The sequence below is a fragment of the Actinia tenebrosa genome, unplaced genomic scaffold (assembly GCF_029948245.1).
Source record: "Actinia tenebrosa isolate PJP-AT-01 unplaced genomic scaffold, QUT_ActTen_1.0 PGA_scaffold14__42_contigs__length_11649687, whole genome shotgun sequence".
Taxonomy (NCBI): domain Eukaryota; kingdom Metazoa; phylum Cnidaria; class Anthozoa; order Actiniaria; family Actiniidae; genus Actinia; species Actinia tenebrosa.
Genome location: NW_028292574.1, coordinates 9,062,369 through 9,073,213, shown reverse-complemented (window position 1 = coordinate 9,073,213; position 10,845 = coordinate 9,062,369). Strand labels below are relative to the sequence as shown.

At 39.0% G+C, this 10,845-nt stretch overlaps 3 protein-coding genes across 3 annotated transcripts; all 3 read right to left on the bottom strand.

Annotated features, from left to right (window-relative positions):
- Positions 1-746: 746 nt before the first annotated feature.
- LOC148911446 (neuropeptide FF receptor 2-like) lies at positions 747-1,784 on the bottom strand. The gene has a single exon (XM_089029380.1). It carries the CDS (start codon positions 1,782-1,784, stop codon positions 747-749), a length of 1,038 nt encoding a protein of 345 aa, XP_088885506.1.
- A 5,410-nt stretch (positions 1,785-7,194) lies between these two features.
- On the bottom strand, positions 7,195-9,621 carry LOC148911445 (uncharacterized). Its single transcript, XM_089029452.1, has one exon. It carries the CDS (start codon positions 9,487-9,489, stop codon positions 7,906-7,908), a length of 1,584 nt encoding a protein of 527 aa, XP_088885578.1. The 5' UTR covers positions 9,490-9,621; the 3' UTR covers positions 7,195-7,905.
- A 277-nt stretch (positions 9,622-9,898) lies between these two features.
- On the bottom strand, positions 9,899-10,597 carry LOC148911444 (neuropeptide FF receptor 2-like). Its single transcript, XM_089029379.1, has one exon. The coding sequence runs from the start codon at positions 10,595-10,597 to the stop codon at positions 9,899-9,901; it is 699 nt and encodes a 232-aa protein (XP_088885505.1).
- Between the last annotated feature and the right edge of the window lie 248 nt (positions 10,598-10,845).

Sequence of the window (10,845 nt, the reverse complement as noted above, 5' to 3'; positions counted from 1 at the left end):
TGGTGTTTACAAAAGGGAGAGAGGATTAAAGTAAAAGACCCGGGGGGGGGGGGGGGGTACTACCACCCCAACTTGGGTAGGGGTGTTCCCTCAGGACCTCGAAACCCCTGACCCTATCCCAGACCTAAAATTTTGATTTTACATTCCCTACCCCAGACTAAAACTAAGAATTGTACACCCTATCCCAGACTAAAAGACGGAAAATACGGTTTTACAATCGATTGCAATCAATATTTACTAACATTTTTCATTGTTTTTGGTCGGCAGAAAGCGTAGGCCTATTCGCCAGACAAAAACGACGAAATCGTTAATCCTATCCTAGACTAAAATGATACCCTATCCCAGACAAAATGTCAAAAAAATGATACCCTACCCCAGACCCAGAAGCCGAAAAACCATACCCTATAGTGCGGCACATAACCGTTATAGCAAATATGGGAGTACCCCCCCCCCCCCCCCGGGGGTAAAAGAGCATTGCACTGTCAGTCAGTCATTGAATGGTTATTTCGTAAGATCAGACCTCGTTATAGTCAGCTGGTCTAACACTGGGCCACTTGCCCGGTTGGTATTAGTCAGTCGGTTGGTCGGTTTTGCTAGTTGCTTCTTTAATCTTTACGGTTCAGTTGGTTCGATGGTTGCTTTGTCGATTCATTGTTCGGTCGGTCGGCCGGTCGGCCGGTGTAGTAGGTACGATTGCAGCTCCATCTCTTTTTACATAACCTTTTATCTCAATCATTTCCAAGTCTTCACAGGCATTTTTCATTTGCCCTTGTTCTGTTTGTAACACGCCCGTTTGAGTCCTCCTTATCTTGCAGAAGCAACATGTAATGCTCCAAAACACCTGCGAATCGAGAGCGAAATTTACGAGATATTGTGCCATAAACGAAGGGATTACAATATGAATGAAGCAACAACAACTGAGGAGAAAATTTAAAAATCACGCTTGCCACATCGTAGCTTTCGAAAACGATCATGTCTATCCAAGCTATTTGATGTGGTAAGGTAGAAATATTGTACAAAAGTACGATAATAAGAGAGATTTTGATGACTTCCAGGTCTCTCTTTCGAGTCATTTTGAGCTGGTTAATTCTGTTACTGTTCAAACAACACTGGGGAACTTTGTGTCGTTTTAAATTCAAGATAATCTTAGTGTAAGAGATGGCCATAATAGTCGTAGGGATAACGTTCTGGACAACGAATAAAGAGACTGTGTAGACCTTGTTTAATTGCTCTGATGGCCAGATTTCTTCACACCTTCCATGATATTGTTCCCTTACTAAATAAACTGGAATGAGACAAATATTTGCTAAAAGCCACAGCCCTGCCATAGTACAGTATGTTAACTTGCTTGAGGGCTTGGTTTTGAAAGGATGAACAATGGATCGACATCGAAATATTGCAATAGTCGTCATTGTAAGCACGCTCACCATTTGGGTACTGGAGAAAAATAGGCCTTGAAGTTTGCAATACCATTTTGAAAGTGGTATGTTGAAGTACTGTATTATAAAGTATAGCAACACGGATAGGATGTCAGCTACACTGAGGTTAGCAATGAGGATCTCAAATGATGTCTTTCGTCGTTCTCTGGTAGTGTAAATGACCACAAGGACAGCAAGGTTGCCAATAACAGCAACGACAAAGATAGTAATGTCAATACCAAGTCTCCATTCTAGGTCTCTCCATTGTAGGTCAATTGAATTCCAATAATTCTGATTAGAGTTGGAAACTATAGGACTGTTGCTATCAACCGGAGAACTTGAGTTATTCGCCATTTCTTCTTCCATGTAGGAGATTTGGCGCCAGCTTCGGCTATAATTCTGAGTGATTCCAGTAATACAGCTTCGTCAATTTTATATATTCTTAGGTTGATGCCATTTCATGCGGAGCCTAATACAAGGTCTTACCTCGAAGTGCGTAAGGTTTATGGATTTGATTAATAAAAGATATCTTTGTGAAGGCAGCTGAGTATGGAAATGAGCAGTAAGTAATTTGATATTAATAACAAGAGAGATTTTGATGACTTCCATGTCTCTCTTTCGCGTCTTTTTGAGCTGGTTAATTTTGTCACTGTTCAAGCCACACTGGGGAGCTTTGTGTCGTTTTAAATACAAGATAGTCTTAGTGTAAGAGATGGCGATAATAGTCAAAGAGCTATGACGTACTGCACAACGAATAAAGAGACCGTGTAGACCTTGTTTAATAGCTCTGATGGCCAGATTTCTTCACACCTTCCATGATATTGTTCCCTTACTAAATAAACTGGAATAAGACAAATATGTGCCACAAGCCACCCCCCAACTCCGATATACCCCGGGCATTTGACCATAGTCGAGTTCCGCATAGTGGGGAATTTGAAGCTGAACATTTGCCTGAAGGGGCGGGGCATTTGACTACCGACTAAATGTAGCGGCCCTTATCTAATTTGCGTAACTTATTCTCGGACTTTCCTCGTGGCAAATTCGAGCCTATGATTGCAAACTTTCTCACCTGGTTTGTGCTTATGTTCGTGCTTTCAATTTTTAAAAATGAAAATTTTAAAAAACGAAATGCCCAAGTTGTTTAAAATTACTGTTTTGTTGAGAGGAAATTTAAGATTTTTCATTTATTATGATAGCCATGAATAAAAAAACTTCAGTTGTACGAGCTCAGTTCAGTACCTTTTAATAATAATAAAAATAAAAAAAAAAAAAAAAAAAAAAAAAAAAAAAATGGTTTAATCAATAGAATCCACGAGGTGGCTCTTCTCCTATTGATAAAACTATCTAATTTACAATAACATACACACAAGATAAATTTACGATGAACTATGAAGCTATAAAATAAATTAGACATAATAAGAAATAAGATTGACATAATTACTATTGGATTATTCTAAGCTAGACAATTATTATACATAAATAAAAAGGACAAAAACTGAAGATACTGGGGCTACGCCCACCGCCCCCAAGCAACCACCCCAGGTCGAGATATTCGGGGCAACAGACAAAGAGAAAACTGTCCCAAATGCCACGACCCAATAATTGCCCAGGGTACAGCAGCGCAGCACCAATATCCATCAATCAGGTGAAAGATAAATTAATTAATAAAAATCAAGTAATGTCATATCGCTTCTTTAGCTCTGCTTTCACTTTAGAACAAAATAAACTATAACTAGAAATGTCTTTTACATTATTTGGCAAATTATTGAACAGTTCTGAGGCGATATCTTGAAAAGTTCCCTTTTCCAAAGGTCTGACCAAATTCAAGGTGGAACTTTGACGTAAAGTTCTTGATGGTTTGCGAACTTCCAGTGCAACGTAGTTAGGCCAGTGCTCTGAGTTAATGGCTTTATAGATGACTTTCAGCAAGTTATAATCTCTACGTTCACGCATTGGTAACCATCCAAGCTTTAGGACTGATTCCACAGAGTTCACGTATTTTCCAGTGACAAAACTCGCAGACGAGAATTGAATTTTTTGTAACCTTTTTAGAAGATAGTCCGGTAATGGATTAAAAACCAGATTGATAACCAATTGATAAATAAAATACTTAATTTTCAGCCATACTTGCTTTGGTTCATTGTGCACCGTCAGTAACACGTGATGGTACGATTCAACATCAAAGGCAAAACAATAGCTTTGTTCTATGGAGTTTCCAAACCATTCCACTCCATTAGCTATGATCAGATGATTGGACATTTATCGAGGAAACAAGTTCTGGCACAAAATTCAAATGGCCATAACTCGTTCAAAATCGACTAGAAAGACTTCAAACCTTCCCAAAGATGGTGTTTGAATGTAATTTAATTAACACTTTAATTAATTCATTCGTAGTAAAAAATATATATGTACTTCCAAGAGACTAGCTGCGTCACATCCGGAATTTTCTTCGTAAATTCCGGATGTGACGCAGGCTACCAAGAGACATGCATTTAAGAGAAATAACGACACTTTTGAAGTTTTTTAATGACATGTTTTGGCAGTAACAACTGTCACCTCCAGAGTGATTGAATATATACTGTAGAGTGTTGTTAATATGTATGAATTAAGAACATAATAAGGAAAAGAAGAATTAATAACAAAGGTGAAACTGGTATGCTTGACGTCTGGCACTACTTCCAAGAGAGCATATTCAGTTATGCTCTCTTGAACGTCACACAGCTTCACACAACAACTGTTTTAAGCCGACACAGTTTGGGCTATTCTCGGTTTTCACGTGACGTCACGAGCGGATTAAAACTTAGTGTCCGCCATATTGGTGCACAGGAAGCTCATTAGCATATGTCAAATCACACACGTGCGCTTATGTTTTGATTCGAATTATGCGATGTCCGAGGATTTACTCGTCGATATTTCAAAAAACGAAACCCAAGAACAGAAAAGAATTGAAGATACCTCTTCAATTGTCTTATCTGAATACGCCAAAAAGCTTGAAAATCACATTCGAACGAGATATTTAAAAAAAATCGAAGGTATTGGAGTCGACCCCGCGTGTTTACAAGGCGAGAAGTTAGATGCAGAATGTCTGCCACCGATCGAAGCCACCGATCTTCTCTCTTATCTTGTGCTGGAAACCAGCTTCTATACTTTAAGGCAGTTCAAGGCTTTCAAGAGTCTAGAGAGTTACAATCAAATGGTATCGGGCTTCATAACGAGCGTTCAAGGAAAAGCCATTGGAAATAAGTTCGTGGTGTTAGGAAAAGTTCGTCATTCGCAGCGAATGAATGAACCGCCAATACCAATTTGGATTATCGCTAATGGAGAAGGAACGATAATATCTGCCCACTGCCTTGGTTGCAAAGCAGGTCTAGCAGAGTGCTGCTCTCATGTAGGGAGCGTACTGTTCTATATTGAGGCGTGGAATCGTATACATGGAAAGTTGGCCTGCACAGAAGTGAAATGTACGTGGCTACTCCCAACTTACGTAAACGAAGTACCGTACGCTCAAGTTGAAGACATCAATTTTAAATCAGCTCGAAAGTTGAAAGATGAATTAGACGTTAAATTGATGGTGTACAACCTTCGACTAGCACTCCGGTAGGGAAAACGAAGTCCGTCCCAAATGTCACCCCTACAGAAACGGATATGAAAACCTTCTTTGCAAAACTAAATGAGAGCCAAAAAAAGCCTGTCATTCTTTCTCTAGTGGCTCCTTATGCTGATCAATTTGTACTAAAAAGTCGGCGTGTTCTAACGATACCATCCCTTTACAATCATGAGAATCTGAAGCTGAACTACCCAGAGCTGTTACAAAAGTGCTGCAAAGTCGAACTATCTCTTTCTGATTCCGAGATAGAATTAATAGAACAGGAAACAAGGGATCAATCAAAAGGAACTGCGTTTTTTAAACATAGAGCTGGTCGTGTTGGGGCTTCAATGAGTTATTCTGTTGCCAATACAAATCCTGACCAACCATCTATCTCACTTATTAAAAACATTTGCTATCCACAGTTGTTTAGTGTGCAATCTAAAGCAATCAATCATGGAATCAAAAATGAAGGCAAAGCCATAGAGACTTACAACCATCTCATGTCTGCAAACCACAAAGATTTTGTACTGATAAAGTGTGGAGTTTTCATTGATAAGCAACATCCCTGGATGCATGCAACACCTGATTTCCTCTGTTCCTGCTCCTGTTGTGGTGATGGGTGTGGAGAAGTAAAGTGCCCTTACATTATTGAAAACTGGGACTTTGAAAGTTATGTGCTTAAGAAAAGTTCTTGCCTAGAGAAAGTGAATGGAATATTTCGACTAAAGAGAAAGCACCAGTATTATTACCAAGTGCAGCAACAATTGTCTATAACTGGTCGCCAATTTTGTGACTTTGTCGTGTGTGCATTCAGCGAAAACAAACCTCAAGTCTTCATTGAAAGAATTCTCCCAGAAACAAGTCACTGGGAAGCTATCGTTCCCAAAGTTACAAAAGTATGGCAGACATGCATACTACCTGAGATTCTTGCTCGATGGTATACAAGAAAACAGCACTTACCTGAAATAAAACCAGCAAACAAGTCCTCTGGTATTTGTTACTGTGGAATGCCTTCTCAAGGAAGAACTATTCACTGCAGTAACCCAAAGTGCCTAATAAAGGAATTTCACCAGACATGTTTGCATTTATCAGATTCAGTCCCTGATGTTTGGTACTGTCCTAACTGCCGCTTGCTAGCAGAATTTCAATGCAAAAAGCCAAGAAAAGCATCAAAGCCAAGTTCTACTAAGTGCACACATAATGATCAAGCTTTGAAACTGGACAGTATTTGTGTATGTGGCTCATCACCAATGATGAATGAAAGGCTTCTCAAATGTCACAGTGAAAATTGCCAAAATGGAAAGTTTTTCCATCTCCAGTGTCTGGACTATAAAAGAATGCCTAACAATAGTCAAACTACGTGGGTGTGCAGCAATTGCAAGGTGTCTCAAGCAGCCAAAGTAACTGCATCTAGTTCTATTGGTCCTACCACTTGTTCTTCTTCTTCAAAAGCCAACACTGTTAGTGCTGCATCAACAAGCCAATTAAAATGTGAAAACAGTATTCCACAAATGCAAGCAGCTAAATTGGACAAAAAGGAAAGTACAATCATTGGTAATAATGCTAGTGCTGTATCTACTAGTTATTCATCAATTATTGATTCCAGTGATGATGAATCGGATGTCAAAATAACACAAGTGACTAAAGGGGTTTTAGACAAGAGGGCTTCCCTTGGTAGCCTCAATGACAGTCATTTTGACATCATTAATTCACCTACTGGATGGCTGGACTGTACAATAATTCAGAAAGCACAAGTACATCTACAGAAAGTCAATCCTCTGATAGAGAGCTTTCAAAAAACAACCCTTGGCCCCATTAGGAACTTTGATGTTGTCACTTCAGAATTTGTTCAAATATTACATACAGGACATATGCACTGGGTCTGTATAAGCTCTATTGGATGTAGACCAGGCATGGTCAACCTTTATGATAGTCTCTACCATGATATCATTGCCAAAGAGGTTGAAGAACAGGTAGAGAGTTTAATGGCAGACAGCTATGTAGGCATAGAAAATGTAACAGTCCAGCAACAACTGAATGGGAGTGACTGTGGAATCTTTGCCATAGCATTTGCTACGTGTCTGGTTTATGGTTTCAGCCCACGAGACTTTACATTTGACATACCCAAAATGCGCCCACATCTGGCTCAGTGTTTGGAAATTGGTAAAATTACAATGTTTCCATCAGTTTAGAATATGTGTTTAGAACACGCTAGTGTTCACTAGCCATCATCTACTCTTTATTTGAAACAGTAATGTTGTTTTAGAAGAGCAAATGCATTAATACCATGAAAGAAATACAAAGTTGTTAATAATCATAGTAGCTATTTAGCAAATAACAGTTGGTTTCGATCCACTAGAATATTCATTACACAAAAACATATCTATACACCTATTTCATTTAAGAAAGGTTGTCATCGCTAAAGGAGAAAGGTGATAGGTTATTCATAGTTCCAACAATCACTTGTTTTTGTTTTGTTTTTTTTTAATGAGTTTTGAGATATCCAGTGTTGTTTGTAGCCTGAAAGAACTTTAAAGGCTTTGATTATTTGCGTTTATTTTCATATATTACACCTTCGAATCGACTATTGCCTTTGGCAGTGACAACTGTTTTTTTGAAATAGGTGATACAAAAGACCACTATATTCTATTGTGCTTTAAATGCAACAAAATAGTAGTAAATTTGAGAATTAATAATAAACAATTAAGATACACTAGTTTTCATCAGCAATGTCCAAAAATAAAATAGCTACTCTGACAGGAACAAAGCAGAAAAATATTTCTTGTGTCACCAATACATTATGACATTTTGAATACAAGAATATCCTGGTATTTCATTTTTATCTTTATAAATAAATTCAAATTCTTAAATTTTGGTAATAATTAGTATGTTTATAATCTAGTCAAATGGAATGATTGGTGGACAAAGGTTAACAAGACCAGAACACACCCTTAAAATGATATCAATGACTGGTACCTGTTCCTTATTGCTCATGAGAAAGTCAGTGCTCAGTGTCCCTTTCAGAATTGTGTACTTGCACCTCAGCAAACCGATTACCCTCTCCACATGAATTCTGACATTTGCAATTCCTCGGGTGTTCTCAACATCGATGGGGTCCAGCTGGCTCTTCCCCTTAGTAAACGCTGGTATAACAAGCTCTGCTCTCTTGAATGCCACACTTTCATGAACTGTAAATCCCCTGTCGGCCATTACTAGATCACCAGGCACAAGTTTATTTAAAATACCACAGTTTTCAGTGAGGAGCTTATCAGATGTTCTGCCACCCCAGGCCTTTGATACAAAGGAAATGGTGCCTTGTGGAGTGATTCCAATTAATACCTTTACAGTGTTGTGGTGTTTGTAGGAGCTGAAGGTCTGGGCTCTTGCCAGCAGGTTGGTAGGCCTTTCTATGAAGACCTCAAAACAATCAATAATCACTGTTGTCTTCTTTCCAAACGAAAACTCGAAGCATTGAGGCATTGTTCTCCATAGTTCATCCCGCTCAGGCCAATATATTAGTTGAGAGAGTCGTATGTCCATGATTGTTATCCAGGTAAAAAATATCCTGGAGACAGTTGGTGCAGACACTTCAAAACGGTATGCAAGATCCAAGTATGGCACATTAAGTCGGAGTTTCATCAAGACCATGACAAGTTCCTGGAACTTCGTTAAGCTCAACGACTTTCTTGCCACATGAGGGGCTACATGTTCATATACAGCTTGTAAAATAGTAGCTGAAGGCAATCCAGTGTAAAATAGTACCTTCCCATCTTCCAGCATATCTTCGCGATCGAAAGGGGCTTTCTTTGGCTGAGAAAACATATAATCTAACTCCTCAGTTTGTGTGCTTGACTCGGTCATTTCTGGATTAACTTCGTTTGTTTGTGTGCTAGAGTCAGTGATCTTACAAAGTTCCTCCAGCTTCGAAGTAATCCCGTCCAATAAATCGCCATCTTGGCAGTGCAACTTTGATTTATCACTCGCTGATTGAAGGTCATTTGCGATCTGGCTGATTTCCTCAGTTAAAGAAGGAGAGTCAAAAGAAATATTGTCGATTGTAGCGCCTTCTTCATCCAGTTTCGCTACCTTTGCAGCTGACTCGAACAATGCTCTTTCCTGTTGTCTCTTCCTTCTCACTTTTGCACGTTCACTTCGCGCGGCTTGAAGATCGGAGTTTTTCTCACTTACTACTGTTTTGTTGTGTCCCAAATTTAATGTAGGCACCCAATCGACGTTAAACTTATCCCAATTGGCAGCAGGTTTTCCAGAAACGAAGTGACGGCTGCAAATTCTCCCACTGTTGATGATTTCTTCGGATAACCCAACCCTACTAATGGCGGCCAACCACTTTCTACGTCGTTCAATCGACAGCTCTTCTGCCTCCTCTCCTTGACTTTTTCTAACCGATGGAACACGAAAGAGGGAAATTCCCTTATCACGAACACTCCTGGTATGACAATTTACCATTAAACAAAGAACCATTATAGAAAATGTGCTGAAAATATTGACTTTTAGTCGCTCGATTGTGATGAATCTCTTTTGTTTACACTATGTTGTGCACCAATATGGCGGTTAGCAACCGTTGTCATGCACCAAGTCACGTGGGTGAAAACCGAGAATTTGTGGTACTGACTTCGTCAAGAGAATATAGTATAAGACAATTGAAACTGGAAAAAAACAGAGTTTTCAAGGGTAATATTAGTAAATGGCCTATTTGCCGACAGTTCCTCTGTCATTGAGTGTAAATGCTTTTAGTTTTAACAAATATAGCTTTGAATATATAAAACGTGATTGTCATTGCTTATGTTTACAAAAGAAACCTGACACAGAAGTGATGAAGGTAAAAGAGCATTCCACTGTCAATAAACAGTCCATTTGACAGGTTATACCGTTACTCTTTTTTATCAATAATTTCCAAGTCTACACATGCGTTGTTCCTATGCCCTTGTTCTGTTTGTAACACGACAGTTTTAGTCTTCCTCATTTTGCAGATGCAACAGAAAATACTCCAAAACACCTGAACGAATCGAGAGCGAAATTCTCGAGATATTGTGCCATAAACGAAGGGATTACAACATGAATGAAACAACAACAATTGATAAGAGAATTTGAAAATTACTAGTGCCATCTCGTAGCGTTCGAAAACAATCCAGACTATCCAAGCTATTTGGCCTGGTAAGGTAGAAATATTGTACAAAAGTACGATGATAAAGGAGATTTTGATGACTTCCAGGTCTCTCTTTCGCGTCATTTTGAGCTGCTTTATTCTGTCACTGTTTAAACCACACCGGGGAACTTTGTGTCGTTTTAAATACAAGATAATCTTGGTGTAAGAGATGGCGATAATAGTCAAAGGTATCATGTACTGCACAACGAATAAAGAGACTGTGTAGACCTTGTTTAATAGCTCTGATGGCCAGATTTCTTCACACCTTCCTTGATTTTGTTCCCTTACTATATAAACTGGAAGGAGACAAATATTTGCCACAAGCCACAGTCCTGCCACAGTGCAATACGTTAACTTCATAGAGGGCTTGGTTTTGAAAGGGTGAACAATGGATCGACATCGAAATATTGCAATAATCGTCATTGTAAGCACGCTCACCATTTGGGTACTGGAGAAAAATAGGCCTTGAAGTTTGCAATACCATTTTGAAAGTGGTATGTTGAAGTAATGTATTATAAAGTATAGCAATACGGATAGGATGTCAGCTACACTGAGGTTAGCAATTAGGATCTCGAATGGTGTCTTTCGTCGTTCTCTGGTAGCGTGACCACAAGGACAGCAAGGTTGCCAATAACAGCAACGACAAAGATGGTTATGTCAATACCAAGTCT

Bases quoted from the DNA above. Each gene is read 5' to 3' on its own strand.
- LOC148911446 (XM_089029380.1), bottom strand. From the start codon at position 1,784: ATGGAAGAAGAAATGGCGAATAACTCAAGTTCTCCGGTTGATAGCAAC.
- LOC148911444 (XM_089029379.1), bottom strand. From the start codon at position 10,597: ATGACGATTATTGCAATATTTCGATGTCGATCCATTGTTCACCCTTTC.
- LOC148911445 (XM_089029452.1), bottom strand. From the start codon at position 9,489: ATGGTTCTTTGTTTAATGGTAAATTGTCATACCAGGAGTGTTCGTGAT.